General features: G+C 39.4%; 1 protein-coding gene across 1 annotated transcript in view; it reads right to left on the bottom strand.

Moving 5' to 3' along the window:
• The window catches only part of CACNA1F (calcium voltage-gated channel subunit alpha1 F), a 4101209-nt gene that overhangs the window by 944921 nt on the left and 3135400 nt on the right, over nucleotides 1-20888 (bottom strand). Inside the window, 3 exon segments of the mRNA XM_044079296.1 lie at nucleotides 11430-11495; nucleotides 12670-12796; nucleotides 17348-17357. Of these exon segments, the coding sequence (XP_043935231.1) occupies nucleotides 11430-11495; nucleotides 12670-12796; nucleotides 17348-17357 (203 nt within the window).

Below are 20888 nucleotides of genomic sequence, written 5' to 3'. Positions count from 1 at the left end.
ATTTATTCACTAATTTTAGTGTTGTTGGCATAGCTGGCATTAGGTACCCACGGAACCCACAGCCGCGGGTGGCCCCAATTATTTCTCCATCTCCTCTGCTCATTTAACTTGTAAAAAAATAAAAAAGTGGTACAGCATACTTACAAAATTTGCATCCATGTCATTCTGTTATTGTCCATATATCCCTTGTCACCTCGCTATCGCAAACTTTTTTCCAGGTTTTTTTTTTTTTTGGATTTGTCAGTAAGCTGCCCTCAATCAGGTCTGCTTCAACGAAGGAAGGGATCTGACTGGCTGCGGCATCCAGGCAAGCAAGCTGTCATTTTTTTTTTTAACAGCCATGACTAGATATGTAGAGTGCATAGTTAGGGAGACAAATGCAACCTCTACTTGGGAATGGGTTGGACAGATGGTGGATTCAAGCTTTCCAGGAGTGATAGTGGTCATTGGACAAGCTAAGGTATTTTCAACTGCTCTTGTAAGGGCAGTTTCTAAAAGGTCTGAACAACTGTCCTTTTAAAAGGACTGAGTTGGGCTGGGGTTTGTGGAGGAGAAGTAAGCAGCAGGTCAGTCTACAATCATGAAGAAGGAGCACAGGATTGGTAGCAGCCTTTTATCAACTGCATATGAAAAAGATGTTATGTTCTTACCATAATGTTCCATCTATGTTGTCGATCTTCATTCATTCTTGACTGATGGGTTCGGTTCCAAACCCTCGGAACCAGCTTGGCTGTTATACAAAGCTCGTGCCAGCCAAAAGCTCTTGAGTTGAGGCTCTACCCATACTGCCTCTCTTCCCAATACCTCAGATCGAGTTTGAGTATCATAAGAAAATATGAAAGCTCTGTCTGAGCAATAACCCTATAACAACCCTGGACTAGTTCTGAAACTCCAGAAATCTCTAGGAGGTGGCAGGAGGGTAGGATGTCAAGAATGAATGAAGATCGACAACACAGATGGAACGTTATGGTAAGAACATAACTTTTTTATGTGATGTTGTCAATCTTCATTCATTCTTGACTGATGGGACAGAGTCCCCAGCTACTTTAGATCCTGGGCGGCCCTAAGGAAGGATATTCCCGAGCACCATAGATCCAAAAGATGCTCTTCCCCCGGAAACCGTGTCCAATTTGTAATGAGTGATAAAGGTATGAGGGGTAGCCTAAGTTGCAGCTACACATATGTCTTCCACAGAAACTCTGGAATGGAAGACCACTTAAGTGGAAACAGATCTTGTTGAATGAGCTCTAACTTTTGCTGGTAGTTTGAGATTACTCTGAGTGCATATAAAGGTAATGTAGTCTCTTAACCATTTCGATAAGGTAACCTTTGAAACAGGTTTTCCCAGTCTGGTACCTGAAAAAGATAGAAATAGTTGGACTGATTTTGTAGAGGCCTCTGTTCTGTCTAAGCAGAAATGTAACTGCCTGTGGATGTCTAACATGTGCAAGCAGTACTCTCCTTTGAAAAATTTGGAAAGAAAACCGGTAAGTCTATGGTCTGGTTGATGTTGGACTCTGACACCACTTTAGGAAGGAAGGAGGGATTGGTTCTGAGTGATACTCTTTCTTTGTGGACGATGATATATGGATGCTTCACACACAAAGCCTGTAATTCTGAAATTCTCCTAGCAGACCTGATAGCTACGAGGAATAGGGTCTTCCAAGATAAAAACTTGAGCTCATGAGTGGCTGCTGGCTCAATGGGTTGATGAATTAAGCATTGCAAGACTTAGGTCAAATCCCAAGGCGCTACTGGATCTTTGAAAGGTGGCTTCAAATGCTAAGTGCCCTTAATAAAAATTTTGCAAAGACGGTGAGCCATCCATGAATGATCATCAAAACCATTATGGAAATTCAAAATGGCAGCTAAATGAACTCTAATAGTAGAAATTGAGGCTCCAAACTGAAATAAGGTGGCTTCCAGGACCTTATCGACTAGAGCTGAGAAAGGATCAAAACTGTTTGTATCCGACCAAATAGAGAATCTTTTCCATTTAACCACAAAAAAGGCATAAATAACTATGTATGTGTGTTTTACATTTGTTGTCTCTATATAAAACCTCTTAAACAGAAGCTGGAGTCATCCTTCCATTTGTGCCTTTTTTGTGGTTATTAGTTCTTTCTGGCACATCTTCTCTGATCTTGTGGATTCAAATCTTTTCCATTTGTTAAGGTAAAATTTTCTGATGGACGGTTTATTAGAAGCCAGAAGTATCTTTTGCACTGGGTAGGACAAGTTGTTATGCCTGGCAATTAGTGGAAGTGGAGAAACCAAGCCATCAGCTTGAGATGTTGAAGGTTGGGATGTACCAAGCCCTACGGGTGAAATAATGGTCTGGAGTTGGATCCGGAGTCCACAGGCGGTGAACCAGGGGAGACAACGAAAGGGAAACCAGACTTGATGGGGCCAGTAAGGTTTAATGAGAATCACTTTGCTTCTCAACTGCTGGGCTTTCCTCAGAAACTGGGGAATTAAAGGAATTCGTGGAAAGGCATACCAAAGTCCAGAGTGCCAATTGTGTAGAAGTGCATCTCTCGGGAACTTCCCGCGAGGAGGAACTAGAGCAAAGTAGGTGCTGCATTTGTGGTTTATGGGAGAGGAGAACAGGTCACAGCAAGGCTGACCCCATCAATGAAAAATTTTTGTCGCTATGTTGGAATTGAGAGACCACTCGTGGGGTAGCAGGATACACCTGCTTAGTTTGTCCGCAATCATGTTGAAATTCTCTGGAATAGGCATTGCTATTACAAAGTAGTTGGAAGCGATTGCCCATTGCCAAACTCTTAGGGCTTCCCACAATAGTGGGTAGGATCTGGTTTCCCCCTGTTTGTTGATGTACAACTGACATGTTGTCTGATTGGATAGCAATTGTCCCGGATGGAACAGCAGACTGGAATGCTTGCAATGCTAAAAGCACTGCCGTCAGTTCTTGGACACTGATGTGCAGATTGGCCTTCTGTGGAGACCAAGCGCCTTGGACAGTCTTTCCCTGAAAATGCCCCCCCACCACCCTATCAGGGAAGCTTCTGTGGTAACTATGGCCTTGGGATGAGAGGGGGAGAAAGGACAACTCCATAAATCTTCTTCTGGCTTCCTCCACCACGATAAACCTTGCTTACAGTAATTTGTTATCAGTATTGGATGAGACATGGGATGAGTTAGAAGTGACCATTGAGACGCTAAGAGCCACTGAAGGAGCCTAATGTGGTACCTCAGCAAGGGGACTAATGTTATTATTGCTGCCATGGATCCGAGAAGTTGTAATACCAGACAGGTAGGAACTTTGTCTCGGGCGTGAATCACTTGAAGTTGCGATCTCAACTTTAACAACCTGTGATGAGGAAGGGAGGCCATGCAGGATTTTGTACTTATTTTTGCTCCAATGAGTTCCAGGTCCTTTGTGGGGGATAGTTGTGATTTTTCTTTGTTGACTGAAATGCCTAAGAACTTGGCAAGGTGTAGAATAGAGTCTGTGGCACAAAGCAGCAGATGCCTGGTTAGGGTGGTGAGGAACCAGTTATCTAGATATGGAAACACACGGAATCCCTGAAGCCTTAAATGAGCTGTTACAACTGCCATAGATTTGGTGAACACCCTGGGGGCTGTAGTTAGACCAAATGGCAGTGCTCAAAATTGGTAATGACTGGCTTCCAGCCAAAAGCGGAGATATCTTCTGAAGTGTTTGTCCGTCTTTATGTGGTAATACTCATCCTGAAGATCTATAGAGCACAATCAATCATCCTTATCTAGAAATGGAAGGGTAGACTGAACCATGACCATCCGGAATTTGTTTGTTGTACAAATGTGTTCAATATGCTGAGGTTCAAGATTGGTTTTCAGTCCCCTGTCTTTTTTTGGCACTAAAAAGAATCTTGAGTAAAATCTGAATCTTATCTGGTCTGGTGTGACTGTTTGGATGACTCTTTTTTGAGCCAGCTTCTGAATCTCTAGTCTGCACCTAGGAATCTGATGATATAGACAGCCAGGCTGTGTGGGGAAATGAAAATCTTCCCCCAACTGCTTCCAGAGGTAAGCAATCGGGCCGCTGCTCAGAAGTGCTGACAGGATTGTCCAGAAAAAGAATCCCTGGAACCCTGGTTGCATGGACCCCCTCTGCAACTGGAGGGGCATCTTCCAGAAGGATTTGCCTCCTTTGCCCCGGGGGGTGATACTAGCCACATGTAGGAAAAGGCCCTTCTTGAACCACATCTTTCCACTCCTCTGATTCCTGCAGTAAGGTTGTTGTGGAGTGGAAAAACGCATGCCCACAGCAGAAAGGGTCTTCCCATCTTTTTCACACCTGGCTGACATGTCTCAAATTTTGGGCCAAACAATGAAGTATTATCCACATGAGCATTGACAAAGGAAGACTTGAAGGGGTCCGCAAAATCACACAAATGCATCCAGGCATGCGCCTAATGGCAACACCTGTACCCATTGCTCTACACGTCTCTTCAGCTGTAAGCAATAAGCCACATAGACGAATTAGAGATACAGTCCAGGGTGGCAAGCTAGGAGGCAACCTTATCCCAGACTTCATCAGACACTACTCCTGCCAAGGTATCTGAAAGCTCAGTTATGAGATCCCTTTGGAGTCGAGTGAAGTGTGCCAGAAAATTCAAGGACCGAATAGCAAAGGCCATTGAAGCAAAGACCCACTTTCCCAAATCTGTCCATCGTCCAGGACTCTCAGTTAGCAGGATGGAGAGATGAATTCCGGTCACACCCCGCTCCGATGAGCTGCCCCAGATTAGGAGCCGAGAGAGGACTTGAAACTACCAAGGTACCGAGAGCCATGGACTGCACCATAGAAAAAATCAGAGCCAATCCAGGGATCCCAGAACCGGCAGCCAAATTTCAGTCAGGATGCGATGGTTTTGATGGAGCCGAAGACAACAGAGTAGGTTCTGGAACTGAGGTGAGATCCACTGTCGGTACTGAGGTAGCTGGCATAGGGAGCATCGAGGCAATGGGCTCAAAAACCCGAGGAGAGGTTGAAGGAATAATATATGTAGGAGTCCTGGGAGAGTAAGCCTTGGCTCTGGGACAGAAGGAGGTCCGAGAGGGAGCAGGAAGGCCTCTGGCTGCCAAGAGCTGATCCACTAATCTAACTACATCCATCTCTGATAGGCTCCTGGATGAACGGATGGACATTCCCAAAGGGATTCAGGTCTTTCCACAAAAGAACTCAGCTGCTGACCCAAGAATGGGGTCTATTGAAAGAGAATATCTAGTCCTGGGGGTACTTATAGTCTTGACCCTCGGCACCATAGACTGTTGGATATCAGCTGAAGGTGGTATCAAAATAGTGGAAGTGGCAAATGTCGGTGCCAGAGAGGTCGTCAGCACTGAAGTCATGGTCGGCAACGAAGATGTCTGGATACTTTCAATAGTAGTTGGCACTGTAGTAGATTTTGTTGGTTTCAGTGCCAAAGCAGAAGACAATGGTTTCTTTGGCACTTTTGCTTTCGGTTCTGAAGAAGGTGTCGGAACCGGAAATCTTGGAGTCATGTACCTTGGGAGACGACAGTACTGAATGGCTCAGTTATTTTGAGTCAGTTTTTGGAGACTCTGAAGTCTCCACCTCAGAAAGAGCTTCACCAAAAGGACATTTCAATAAGCCCTTAAGTATCAATTTATTACGTCTCTCTGCAAGAGTTCGAGCACTAAAGCCCTTACAGAGTTCACATGGAAGTTGAATTTCCAGATGTGGGACACCTAAACAATAGACACAAGAAAGATGCCCATCTGAATTGGGCATCTTTCTGCCAGTCTTTACATTTCTTGAACCCGAAGGTTCCTTTCTGCTTTTTTGCCACGTTATCTAGTCAAGTACAAGGCACACCCACACTCGCACACACTCACTCAAAATGAAAAGAGGAAGACAAGAACAAGCTTTTTTTAAATATACCAACTATGGTATATAAAGGCTACCCAAACAGGTAAGAAGAAAAAGAAAGGGTAGGGAAAGGGATACCAATGATGGTATCAAAAAATTACCAATAGTAAGTGGGAAGAAGAAGTCTAATACCAATGATGGTAAAAGAAAGAGATACCGTGAGGTAAAAGTTTGAGATAGAATCACTCGCACAAACACAGGGAAACTAGAGGACAGTAAATATCAGACAAAAATGAGTAACAGGCAGAAATAATAAGAGAAATATCAGAAAATATGTGCACTTATCTAAGCGCAATGGCAGACACACTGAAAGTTGTACACGGCAAATGAGATTTGAGGTATTAGGAAGAGAGGCAATATGGGTAGAGCCTTAGCTTGAGAATTTTTGGCTGGCACGAGTTTTGTATAACGACTGAACCTAACCCATCAGTCAAGAATGAATGAAGACTGACAATATCAGATGGAAAGTTTTTGGGTTTATTTTTTGACTTTTTTTTGTTGGGAGGCATGGGTGAGGCAACCTAGGGAGATGATTGCATTACTTTTTGAGGCAGAGTTCTTGTGCTAAGAGGATTGGTGGGTGAGGGGCTGTGGTTGTAGCAGTTTTATTTTATTTTTGTTTAGAATTCTTCTGCTAAGAGATTGAGAAAGGGAGGATTGTTTGAAATAATTAATGTCCAGATTTGATATACTCTTTTTAGTCAGACTTGCACAAAAATAATTTACTTTTGTTTTGTATATAATTTTGTTTTGTCTGTAATTGTGCTGAAAGATTGGAAGTGGAGGGATAGTGGCTGTGAGAATGCAACAAAATGTACAGATGTTGTTTTAATGTATGCCAATACAAACCCTGTTATGCTAGTATTTTACTGTGTATACCAGTAATGTTTACATTCACTGTGATGGTGGTGCTGCGATAGCGTTGTCGCCTCACAGTAAGACGTTGTCCTGTTCGATTCTCAGCTACAGCGTCTTCTGTGTGGAGACATGCGTGAATGGGCGTACCTTCGTTGAAGGTTGTGCGTCAGGGCCGGCAACTCGGCACGTAAAAATTTACTGCCAATCATTAGCGGACCGGAATTCGCCTGTGGCGACCCCTAACCGGGAAAATCCGAAAGACACAACAACAACATACCAGTAATGTTTACAACTATCCCTGATCCCTGGCTTTGTTCTTCAACTTTTTGCTTTGTCCTGAATTGTGTTGAGAGGTTGGGGGGGGGGGGGTTAGCAGCTGTAAGAATGTTGCAGAAATGTATAGCTGTTACAAGGTATACTAATGGAAACCCTGTTATGCTAGTACTTTGTATACCAGTAATGTTTCTAACTATCCCTTATGCTACAACTTTGTTTTATGATACTTTTTTGCTTTGTCTGTAGTTATTGTGTTGAGAGTTTGGAAGCATGATTGAGGCTGTGAGAATGTTTCACAGTGTTTGGCTTGTATTTTTTATTTTCTTAAGCTGAGGCCATGCAATGTATAAGCACGTTGTCAATGTTACACCTTTGTCTTGCTTTTATTTTTCCACTTCATCCAGAGTTGTGCTGAGACATTGGGGGTTAGGGGCTGTGAGCATTCTACAGAATGTGCTGCTGTCTTGATGCAAGCTAATGCAAAATTAGATATTTGCCTTGTATTTTTGGAATGTTTCTCTTCAAAAGTGTGGGTTCACACAATGCGTGCTACTGCAAAGTATGTTCTACCATTTTTATTAATTCATAATTGCATTTCTTAAAATGCCTAATATTGAGAGGAGGGTTAGCAGCTATGAGAATGTTATAGAACATATAGATGTTTTAATGTATATTGCCTGTATTGCTTCCTTTTTCTTGATTAAAGTGTGGTTTTCATTGCCTGTCGTCGGATTTGATCTCTGAGGTGTGCTTAACCTTATTTGATGTTTTAATGTATACTAATACAAACCATGTTATGATAGTACTGTGTATACCAGTAATGTTTATAACTATCCCTGATGCTATGATGTTTACAACTATCCCTGATGCTATGACTTTGTTTTATGATACTTTTTTCTTTGTAGTTATTGTGTTGAGAGATTGGCAGCATGGTTGAGGACTGTGAGAATGTTGCACAGTTTTTAAATGTTTGTCTGGTATTTTTTGTTTGTTTCATAAAACCAGGGTCATGCAAGGTATAAGCATGTTGTTAATGTTACGCCTTTGTCTTGTTTTTATTTTTCACAGTTCATCCAGACATTGGGGATTAGGGGCTGTGAGCATTCTACAGAATGTAATGATGTCTTAATGCATGCTAATGCACAATTAGATGTTTGCTTGGTATTTTTGTTCTGTACCTCATCAAAAATGCAGGTTCACACAATGCATGCTACTGCAAAATATGTTCTACCATTTCTATTAATTCATAAGTATATTGATTAAAATGCCTAATATTGGGAGGGGGGTTAGCGGCTGTGAGAATGTTGCAGAATGTATGGATGTTTAATGTATACTAATACAAACCCTGTTATGCTAGTACCGTGTACACCAGCAATGTTTATAACTATCCCTGATGCTGTGACTTTGTTCTATGATTTTTTTGCTTTGTCTGTAGTTATTGAGTTGAGAAGTTGGGAGCATGGTTAGGGTCTGTGAGAATGTTGCAGTGTTCAAATGTTTGCCTGGTATTTTTTTTCCCTTAAATGTGGGGTCACACAATGCATAACCAAATTGTTAATGTTATGCAACTGTCTTGTTTTAAATTTGTTTTCACTTCATCCACAATTATTGTGCTGAGACATTTGGGGGGGGGTGTCTGTGAGAATTCTGCAGACTGTACTGATGTCTCAGTGTATCATATCAATGTTTTAAACAGTCCTTGATGTTACGCATTTGTTCTGCAATTATTTTTGGCTTTGTCTACTAGAATTATCGTGACAAGAGGTGGAGGTAGGAGCTGGGTGAATGTTGTAGAATGTTTGTCTGATATTTTTGATCTGTTCCTCATTCACAAAATTATTATGTAGCACAATGTTGAGGGCTAAAGGTGCTAGCAAAATGGACTTCATATGCTGGTTAGTTTGTGTATCTTGGCACACCAGTTCTTAATGATCTGAATGTACTAACACTATACTGAGCGTAAAATGGAGCTGGATGAGCTTGACAAGGAAGGGGGTATAACGGCAATGTGGTCACTCTATATTCTCCTGAGTAGGGCCCCCAACTTGAAACTTGCTGGGGGGGGTCCCAAAATGTTAGCACTGGCCCTGGTTGTTGGTCTTCTTTCTGTTCATCTCCATCTAGTAACACCAGACCTTGGTTCAAGTTGAAGGTAGTCCTGGTTCTTCTAGTTAACTCTTGAATTTTTTTTCTCTCTCTCTCAAACATTTTCATTTGGAACACAGGAAAGGGTTTTACTGGTAAAGTATCTATGTTGTCTTTACTGTTTGAAGAATGAGAAACAGAGCCCTCTTCTGTTTGTTGTCTCATTTTTTTTTGTTGGATAAACCTTTTTGTTCCTTCCTTAGCCTGTCCTACATCAAAAAATGTCTTTGATCCTCTATGAAAAATATTCTGAAGACAGCTATATACAGCAGCTTGAATCTCACACCTGCCTCCCAACATTCCATGATTGCTGGGATAAATTTGCTTATTTTCTGTCTGTATACAGTGAATAATCATTTTCCACAAACACTTTGCTGTTTATAAGTTTTAATACTTTTCCCTTCTTACACTGGTTTGTCAAGAACAACTCTTTTTTCTTGTATGACTGCATCTTTACTAAAACGGATTTGGCTGCTTTCTCATAGCCATGTTTGGCGCATACACTCGATGTACCCTTTCAAACAATGCTGTGGAATACCACTCCAGTTGCTTTTTTGTGCTTTCAAAAAATTACTACAGTCTGTCCCTTCCAGTTTCTCTGGTAAAGTATAAAATCTCAGTTTTTTTCTGTGCATTCTTTCTAACACTTTCCATTTTTTGAAACAGTTCTTGAGGAGACTCATACTTAGCCAGCCTTTTCATTTCAACCTGAGATTTTTGCAGTTTTATCAGTTCATCTAAATAGCAAATTCAATCTTCTTCTATTTTTCCAACCTTTTGTTATTTGAGTTGATATACTCCTTCAATGCTTCACTTATTTTAATTGCCTTTGAGTACATTTGATTTATTGTTTCTTCAAAAATTACTGGAATCAATTTCTTATACCAAAACTTAAGCTTTGACTGCTTTTTCCTTAACAGCTGCAGGACTCTTCTCCGCCAGTGTTTTACCTTCACGTTTTCTGGTTAATTTTCTTTTAGGTTCTCTAAATTTCTTCACTGCTGGCATCCAGGCAGTATACTTACTAGCCAGTAATTGAATTTTACCCAAATAACAGTTTCAATGGCACTCCTTTTTTCTTAGATTTTGTTTTCACACTGAGAGAGCTGAAATTAAGCTGTTGATGAGTGTGCAACCATTTTGGAAGTTCAAAGTGGAATATATTATTGTTAATTATATCCACAATGCAGATGTAAGAGTAATGCACTTAACTTTATAAGTGAACATGAACTAATGCTTAGTCAGATCACTACATATATAATTAATCTTAGTAAATTATACAGCCCATTGTACGCTATGTGATGGCTTAAATTCTGGGGCATCATCAAGAAAGCCTAGGCAATCTGTTTATAAACATGAAGACGCCACAATAAAAAAAATAAAACAAAACCAGAATGCAATGCAGAGGCAAACACTGAAATGTTCTAGCTGGAAAAATGTTTTTCTTTGTAATTAAGCAAGTAGACTTAAATACCTTGGAGGAAACCTGAAGAAAGATCTTGATAACAGAGAACTGCCCTGGTAGTAAATACTTGGGATGAACATATTTCAAAGTCTCAGTGACATTTTTAGAATCAAGGCTGGTTTGAAACCTCAGCCCTTGAAACACTGACCTATTCGTTTTGGTGTACATACAATGGGTTACATGGTTTGCTGTACTAATTTTTTTACTGTTTTTTTAATTTACAAGTACTCTAGACTTTCATTGAAGCATTTCTGCATATTCATTTGTATATTCTCCAATGTTTAGAATATTATTTTTGTGCATAACGATTTAAAGGTTCTACAAACATTGCTAGAACTTAAGAAAGTCCTTAAGAAGAGTTCAGAATAATTAGTTGAAAGCCCTTGCTTGTTTTGCAGTAACGTTCATGTGGAGTGAGTTTATGTTTTTTAACTAGTGAATCTACAGTGCAAACATATGCAGTGTCAGTAAAGCATTTTTACTTGTATATGAAATTTAATATGCATATATTTTAAGTGGTGTGCATTTCTGCTGTTTAAACCTTTTCTTACAAAAGGTCTCTCTTTTACCCTCCAAATAGAATGAAATTCACAAATAAATAGATGCTTAAGTAAATAAAATCATTATTAGTAGTAAAGCAGATAATACAGTTAAGCAGAACACAAATACTGTACATTTCTGCACTCTTCATGCTTTTTATATAATTATGTTCTTCCAGTTGCAGATTAAGAGAAAGGATCATTAAAGCAATGTTGACATGTCTTAGATATTTACAAGACGTACCTGCATGCCAATTACAGCATAGATGAAGAAAATCATTGCAATCAGCAAAGCTACATAAGGCAAAGCCTACACAGACAGAAACAAAGAGAAAAAAAAAAAACAATAAATAACAAAGTACAAAAAGAATATGTGTTTAAAAAAAGAACAACAAATGGACTTATGTGAGTCTAGGCAGTATAGCTTAAGAATTTTGGGAAATAAAAGAGTTGACAGTGCTGTTTAATTTAAATGGAGTACATGTCTCATACTACTAAACACAGAAATGTACTTGTATATCACCTACTGGCAGTCACTTTATTCTAGCATTCAGCCTTCACAAATGAACATGTAATCAGACACAAATGTTGAAAAGTATGCAGAAATTCACATGGGTTGCATAAGTAATTACACAGAAATAGAGATTAAATACAGATTAATTTCTGATAGGTTTCAATCACCCTGAATTCAGGTCATCGCCCTACCATTTTTCTCACAACTTAAAGGCAATGACCACTAACACCAGTGCAAAACTTCTGGATGGATCTTATTCTGTTTCTCAGCTTGTTCCCTATCCTGACAGAATCAAGTGCAGAGCTTATTTCTGGTGTTTCTCTGACCTGCAAGGCCAATCCACAAATGTATATCTTTGCAGCCAAAGAACTGGAATCAAGCAGATGAGACACAGAAAGAAACTCAAAAACTGGACCATAATGAACTAGGAGGTAGGGTATAGCTCTGCAACTTTACTTGCTTAGTTTGCTTCCGGACATCCGTTTGATGTCAAGGCTTTGGCAAGTCTGCAATAAGTAAATAAAGGTACTAAACAGACAACAGGAAAGCAATGCTCACTTTTGCTTGCAGCAATGATTTTACAGCATGTTGATTAACTGTGGCATCTCTGTATCTTGACTGAATCATCGAAACTAGGTTAATTTTAGCAGTTACAGACCTATGCTAAATCTTTACCTTTCAAATGTGAAGCACTAATCCTGACGCTACTGGAGAAAGAATGTAATGTTTAAAATTCAGTACCAAAGACAGCATATATAGCCATTTGGATATATCCATTCTTATATACTTTTCTTATGTCCTTTGAGAAATGTACAGATTCAGCCTAATCAAATACTTATCATGTGACTGAAAACCTTTGATACATTCTTGACTTTTTTGTCCTTTCTCCCTTGCTGCTCAGTGTGATAAACACCTAAAAGAAGAGTTAGATTATTTCCTCATTTATCTTTCCTCACAAGTCCATACTAACCTGAAAAGATTTGATAAATGTCCAAAGAAGAGTACGAATCCCTTCACCTTTGCTCAGAAGTTTGACTAGTCGCATTACTCTGAAGAGACGGAAGAATGTAATTGAAATGCGGGAACTGTCTTCAGAACTCTAAAATTGCAGACGGAACAAACGGTGAGAGAGTTTACAGTAATACAGGGAAGCCTTCCTTGCTAAACTACTTAACATCTAAAGAAAAAAGAAAGGAAAAAAAAAATAATCCATCTGATATTTCTTTATGTCAAATGACCAATAGTACTACATGTTGGTGCATTGCATGACTTACTGCTGGCTCAAAAATAATAAGAATTATAGAAAGACAGTGACTGCAAATCAGGACTGAACTCCAGGCCATGGGCTGGAAGGTAGGGACCTTAACATCTAACCTGCCAAGTTGCCCATGGGCATGAACATGCACTGTATTATTAGTGAAATGGAAATAGGAGCAGCAGTAATGTAAAGAACAGCTGTGGTCAAAAATCATGGCACTGATCACTGCTCTAGTTTGTGCTAAGGTTCTGACATAGGTGACCTAGTTCCACAGTATAATATCAGGGTTACAGAAGAAATCCTGGAAGGAAAGGAATAGGAATAATCACCAGGGCTGAGCATTTAAGCAACAAAAATAAAGGGGTATCCAAGGACCAACAGCGCAAGTTAAAAGGTAAAAAAAATTTCTACTTTGAGAATTACAATATTCAGAATAGTTCACACAAGAAGACATCTTCCACACAAATTCAGCAGCATTACCTCTCCTACATGTCCCCCATTCTGTGATGAAACAGTGGTAACGGTAATAGGACGACACAGATGATATCAAGATGAATAATGGAGTTGTTCACATTTCACAGAAAATATGGGATATGATCGAGATGTGATGAAAACCAATGGGAAAGCACAAATAAGAGAGGAGACATGAACATTACAAATGCTAGTCACTTTCTAATTAAAGAAATGCAAACTATGTACATCTTTGTTATATACAATACCAGTTGAAATCAAAGGTACCGTATTAATACTACTGCATATGAATAACTATGAGTCAGTTTAAAAATTTTACATTGTTTGTTTTGCCTATATATTCATAGCTGCACTTGTTTTCCTATGTGATCTTATTTTGCTGCTTAGATAGCTAAGTATGCTGCTAGGATAGAACATTACAATTCTGCGTTTTATGCTACTGCTCAGCACAACCTATACAATCAAGTAAAATTAATATGCTTATACATATATACAGAGAGCTAAAGTGCATCTTGATCACTTCAGGACTGGATAACAGTTTCAGTGAAAAAAACAATCTGATGAAATCTTGGGGATTCAGGACGAAAACACTTACCTTGTTATTCTGGATATATCTATCATTTGTGGTTACCTTTGGATTTATTAAAGCTTTGAAAGAACCTCCTGGCTTGCCTTTACATTTTCCACTTAGGACTGTTGTGATAAATAATATCTTACATGACAAAAGTGCTAAGAGTAAACGTAGAAAGCAACCGATTTATATAGTGATTTTTGCATATGAAAATAATTAATTTGAAAGGACAACAGTGTGTTTTTTTTTTGGAAAACAAAGGACTAACCAATGAATTATAAAAAATATGTTTCTTTTTGTATAACGTAGGATGCTAGTCATTTCTAGCACTTTTGTGGAGTGACTGTGTGTACGAAAATTATTAATCTAAAGACAATACAAATTCACTGCTTTTCACATAAGGTAGGGTCTGGTAAAAGGGTATACAAACAAGCAATTTTTATGGCATGAATGCATGCTATAAGGACTTAAACAGTGAGTGTAATGCAAGTGCATGAAAGTGGAAGCAATCCAAAGATGGCATCCACACTGAAAACAGCAGATCTTTTGGTGCTACTGTGGAAGAATAGTAAACATATATCGAGATAGCAGAATTTTTCTGCTCTAACACTAAATTTGAAAAGAAAGTTTCAGTGATATTCAGTGTCCTGGGTACCAAAACATATTGACTGTTACACTGTTTACTAACACCAAGATTTTGTGGAAACACTGTGAAATCATTTAGGCCTAAACCATTACTGGTGGTAGAACAATTTCAATTTATCAAGAGAAACTAAGTTAAGTACAGAATGTCTGGCAAAACCATGTAGATCAGCAGAACTTTATTGGTCTTAAATGGGGCTATCTGATGCTTTACGAGACAAACTGGTGAGTGGTATGCATTCTGAAAGTATACAAAAGAGTATTTTCTGAAAAGCATTGTTACCATATAAGTCAATAAGTATTGCAGTATTTATAGAAACAGCTGCAAGTGACGCTTCTGCATAACAAAAAGTGAATGATTGCAAAGACAGAGACAAGACAAGTTAGCCAAGGACATTTTCACAAATGTTATACTGGGCCAAATATTGTTAATTTACAGAAAAAGATTATATAACTGAAGGTATGGTAAAATAATGTGTAGTTGGAAGATGGTAAAAACAATATAAATTGCAAACAAAGGTTCAAGAAGTTAAATGTAAAACAATGTGCATATGGTAGAGCATTTAATCAACGATGATGAGTTAGTAAACTAAGAACATGACACAATCTGAAAAAGCATTTGTCAGTGCCAAGTGTTGGCGTATGGAACACTGGTTGTGTTGTAACGGTGTGCAGTGCAATGACAGGAAGGAAGCACAATTGAGTGTGCAGTGGCATGCTGGAAGGGAAGCACAATTGAAGTAACATGGCCTCTCTGCCTGACAATGTTAACAGCATTCAAAGGCTAAGTTCTGCTATGTAATTAATTCTACCATATGGCTATATTAATTTAGTTGTACACAGATCAAATGTATTTATTTGACATGTGTTGACCGGGATAGTCCAACTGGATTAAAGCCCTTTTTCACCGGAGGCCCAGGGAGAAAAGCTCCACAGGACAAATATACAAGAAAAGTTTCATGATACAGTAATGTATAATACAATGAGTTTAGCAAAATATCAATTAGCAATATAAGAAGACAAGAGAGATTTTTGTGCAACTGTAGTAAGTAAGGAGACAGATAATTGCAAAAGTGGCAAACACAAGTAGGATAGTTGGCAGTGAACAACTATATATCAGCCTGTTACTAATTGTAGTCTACTGGAGGTGTAGCAATTAGGAGTAGGTTGTTAAGATATAGGATGGCAGAAATCCAATACTGAGAAGTGATGTAGCCTGGAAGGAGTCAGGTGAATGTCTTGTTGAAAAAGCAGGTAAGTTGGAATAGGATAACATAGAGTAAAGGGAGGAAATTGGGACTTAAATGGAAAGAGGAATAAAGGAGAGAAGTAGTAGAGAAATGAGGACTGGATTCAGGTGGGGTGGTTACAGTGGCATATCCAGATGTGGTTTACATATTGTTTGAGTGATTTCTTGAATTTGTAGACATGGGGTATGCTTCTGAGGGACATGGGAAGCTTGTTCCATTGAATGGCGGGTGAATAACTGTACAGAATATGTCCAATAGGTTTTTTAGGTTTGTGAATTTGTAAAAGACATTGGTTAGAGCTTCTGAGTGGTCGAAGGGGGGCAACAGAGTGAGACTAGTGAGGAGATGTTGGGGCAGGATGACGGTTTATTGAGGATAGAGGGGATGATGAGGGGCTAAGTAAATATAAGTTGGTCTGGAAACTCTAGCCAGCTTAGTGACCTGAGGGCATGACAGTGGTGTGATTTAATAGGCAGACTAGCAGCAAATCTAGCAACTTTGTTATAGATAGTTTTGAGTTTGGACAGTAGAGAAGACTGTAGGTTTGTAAATATTTGTGAGCTATAGAAATGTTTGGGGAGAAGGCAAGCATGGGTTAGTGAGATTCTGGAGTCAGGGGTGAGGAAGCTTTTCTTTCTACTGTATAAAACAGGCCAAGCTTTTGGTGTTTTTTTTTTTGATACAGTGATGAACATGGCAGTCAAACTGGAGTTGGTCATCTATGATTACTCCAAGGAGCTTTGTATAGATTTCAGGAGTAGTGCTGGTATTGTTAAGTGAAGAGATGTTAAATGAGGATTTGAGGTGGTAGAAGGATTTTGGGAGGAAGAGTAGGAATTTTGTCTTTTTGGGGTTAAGTATTGGTTGTTAGTAAGCCATGTTTCAGTGAGGTTGAATGATTTTTGTGTGAGGGAGAGCAGATCGGTAGGGTTGTCGGTGATGGGGATGACTGTGGAGTCATCAGCATACTGTATGAGGGATGACTGACGAAAGGATTTGTGTAGTTCATTAGTGAAAATGTTAAAAAGAAAGGGTCCAAGAATAGAGCCTTGTGAGACACCCATTTTGATGGGTATAAAGGATTAAAGAGCAGAGAGCCACTTGACGGATAAATCCCAGTCAGAAAGGTAGCTGTTAAACCGGGATATGGTTGCTGTGGAAAGGTTGAGTTGGGACAGTTTAGAGAGGAGGATAGGGTGGAAGACAGTGTCAAACACTTTGGAAAGATCTAAGAAGAGACAGGATACAAGGTTATAATTATCTACAGACAGAATTCTTCTTTGCAAACAGCAACAGGACTGGCTGTTTGTCAAGTGCTAATCTGTGACACCCAATCATGAGCAGTAAAATCCAAATATAAGCAAGAGAAATATTTCACTTGATTTTACTGCAAATGTCACTTGCTGTACAGCTTAATGAGGAAGCAATATGATCTTCATTATTTGACAAGTTCTACTCGATATTTCCTAGAAAGAAATAACAAGCATCAGGAATATTTCTTTTCATTTTAATATTTGTAGATATTATTTGCTGTACTGTTTAACAGGGAAGCAACATGACATAATATTGATAGTCTTACTTGTTTTATATATGCTGTTTTATGATACCTGATAGTGAAATGTAAAAGACAAATACAAGCAAAATGCATGTTTTCTGTTATTCTACTACAAATGTCATTTGGTGAACTGTTTAATTAAAAGCAATTTATAGTATCAGGGTCTTGCTTTCTAACTGTGAGAAGTAAATACCAAAAATGATAAGCATATTTCCCTTCATGTTATTATTCTTTGCCCCCACTATCTATTGATCATGAGCTCCTTTCCAATCCATTGGCCCATTTGTTCCATAATGTTAGTGTGAGGGTTAATTGGGAGGGGCCATCATCCACCCTTGGGTGGTTCAAGAATTTCTACTTAATGCCCTTACTTTCCCCACAGATTTTCAGATTTCAGAACAGGGGGAGGATATGCAATGGTCTGATTGTACTGGTCATCCCTCTCTTCCACAAGTGTTGTTGCCAGCAAGAAGCCTCACTCCTTCCTTCAAGCATGGGAGGTGATGGCTTCAGTCTCCACCAAAGAAATCACACTTTTTTATGTGCGCCCCAAGCACTCACAACCCTTACTCCACTATCTAAATGATGTAAAAACCTTCACAGCAAGTGAAATTTCCAGTAAAATCTAGTGAACTATTACTCTTGCTAGTATGTGGATTTTACTTCTCACAACTGGGTGTCACAAATTAGCACTTGCCAAATGACCAAGTTCATGTTGCTATTTGCACAGCACAATGCATTTTGTAGACAATTACATCTGATCACAAGTAAATTAATATAGCCACAAGGTAGAATTACACAACAGAGTTTAGCCTCTGAATGCTGTTAACATTGTCAAGCAAAGACCACCTTACCTATGGCCTATGGCTGTATTACTTCAATTGTGCTTCTGTCCCATCATTTCAATGCATCCTCTTATATTATATGTGTTCTACAAACCAACAGTTGGCACTGACAAATACTTTTTTAAGACTGTGTCATGTTCCTGTTTCACTAACTCATCATCATTACGTAACCACACCACCATAACACCATTAATAGCTTTATTTTTGTCTTTTTGCACCCTTGTTTGCTATTTATATTTTTTAACATTTTCCAAATAAATGCTCTTTCTACATACGCTTTGTTATGACATTTCATATTGTTTTCTTTAAACTAACAATATTTGGCATCATGTGACATTTTCTTTAGTGAAAACATACATATCCCTCTGTTGGTGAATGATTTCAAAAAACAAAAATAAACAAATAAGTTAGCACCATGTTAGTGAAGATACAGACTAGCAAAATAATGAAATGAAAGAAGCAGTCTTCCTTCCTGTTGTTATCTCAATAACAGGACAGTGTCGAACAACACAGTTCAGCAGCTATCTCAATAGTAAAGCTGCCTCTCACAGTTGAGGAAGCAGTAAACTATCAAAGGTCCCCTAGAAGATCTGCCTGGGCCTGTCTTTGAACAACACAACTAAATAAATAAACAAACAAATAAAGGCTAGTCCTTGCTATTCTGTGTACATGCTAAAAATAATAAGATCATGGAAATAGTTCTCACTTTTCTTTCTGTTACTTCAGTAGCAAGAATGCAATGAATATACCAAAACAACAGATTTAGCAATAGTAAGGCTGCTGCTAGAAGTTATGGCAACAGAAAACTGTCAAAGGCATCTTAGAAGCCCTGCCTCTGTTTGCCTCCAAAAGACAGAAACAAATACAAGCTAGTGCCTTGCAAGTCGACATATGTGGAGAAGTGTAGCTAGGGTGGGGCAAAGGGGACAGGTACCCTGGGTGCAAGGTGTTAGGGGGCAAGATCACCAGATGCTAATAGGTCCACAGTGCAGTACCAGTACCATCATTCATTTCTGTACAGACATTTTCCAAAAGCTGATACTTCTTTTGCAGTCAGGACTGAAGTACTTGAGAGATTTCTGTGTAGTATAAGATGTAGCAGTTGGTGGTATGGCGGTAGCATTGTTACCTCACAGCAAGAGGTTCTCCCGTTCGATTCTCGGCTGGGCTTGGGAGTGCCTTCTGTGTGGAGTCTGCATGTCCTCCCCGTGGTTGGGTAGCGTTCGAAAGACGTGCATGCATAAATGGGTAAGCCTTAGTTGAAGGTTGGGCGTCGAGCTGGCACCTCGGCGTTTCGTAAAAAAATCTACTGCCAATCATTAGCGGACCGGAGTTCTGCTGTGGCGACCCCTTACCAGGAAAAGACAAAAGACAAACAACATAAGATGTAGCACTTTTAAAAGTAGGAGGAGGTTTTTCTTTTTTTCAGACATGAAGTAGGAAAGAGAGGAGCTTTTTTTTCCCTTCGCCTCCATAACTTAAAGTTTAGGAGGCACCAGATTCTGGCAAAGCATTGCACAAGCCACCAGAACTGCTAGCTACAGCTCTGCATACATGCCGACAAGATAAGAAAATCAAAGAACTAGTTCACCGTTCTTACTGTCATCTCAACAACAAGAACGTATAGGAAAACACAGATCAATGTAAATCAGGTCAGCTGATTTCTTCATGAAAAAGGTTCACAATGATAATGGACCACTAGCCTTTTGTGTACATTCAAAAAGGAGTACCACTAGTGACAAAATCATCTTTCCTAGCATGGCCACTCTTCCTAGGATTACATTATGATACAGAATTCAAAAAAGTACAGTTTTGTACCTACCATAAATGTAGATGTTCGAAGATCCACATTGCTGCAGTCCTTACTTATGGGTAGTCCGCTGTCCTCGGTCGGCCCGAATACCAAAGTATTAGGCTGACGTCGGTCATGGTCGCCTAGATCTGACATCAGAGCGTCAGGGTATAAAGGCGCATGACCGACGTCATATCCTCAGTCTTTTCTTGCCCCAGATGTCAGAAGGCCAAACCAGAAAGGCCACAGCCAAAAACAGAATACCTCCCAAAAACATGCCCAACAACAACCATCACCTAAAGCATAGCACCAAGTCAAACTACAGAGAGGAAGGAGGGAGGGTAAATTGGACTGCAGCAATGTGGATCTTCGAACATCTACATTTATGGTAGGTACAAAACTGTACTATGTTCTTCATCTCACATTGCTGCAGTCCTTACTTATGGGTAGAATCCCAAAGCAACGGGAAAGGGAGGATGGTAAAAATCATAAAGCATTAGGGGCCGCTAAAATGCCCTGTAAAATTGCAGTGGCAAATCCAGCCCTAGACTTAGAATAAAGAGGAAGGTGGTAATGTTTAGAAAAGGTATGCACTGAACTCCAAGTAGCTGCCTCCAAAATGTCTTTGTAGCTACCCCCCTTATAAAGGCCGTAGAAGTAGCAGTAGCCCTAGTGGAATGAGGCCTGATTCCAGCAGGAATCTCCTTACCATGATGGGAATAACAGAAAGAAATACAAAACCCAATCCATTTAGAAATAGTTTGTTTTGAAACAGGTTTACCCTGTGAACCCAAAGCAAAAGAAA

The sequence above is a fragment of the Protopterus annectens genome, chromosome 8.part0, assembly GCF_019279795.1.
Source record: "Protopterus annectens isolate FY-2018-M chromosome 8.part0, PAN1.0, whole genome shotgun sequence".
Taxonomy (NCBI): Eukaryota; Metazoa; Chordata; order Ceratodontiformes; family Protopteridae; genus Protopterus; species Protopterus annectens.
This window is presented reverse-complemented; position numbering and strand designations above follow the sequence as displayed.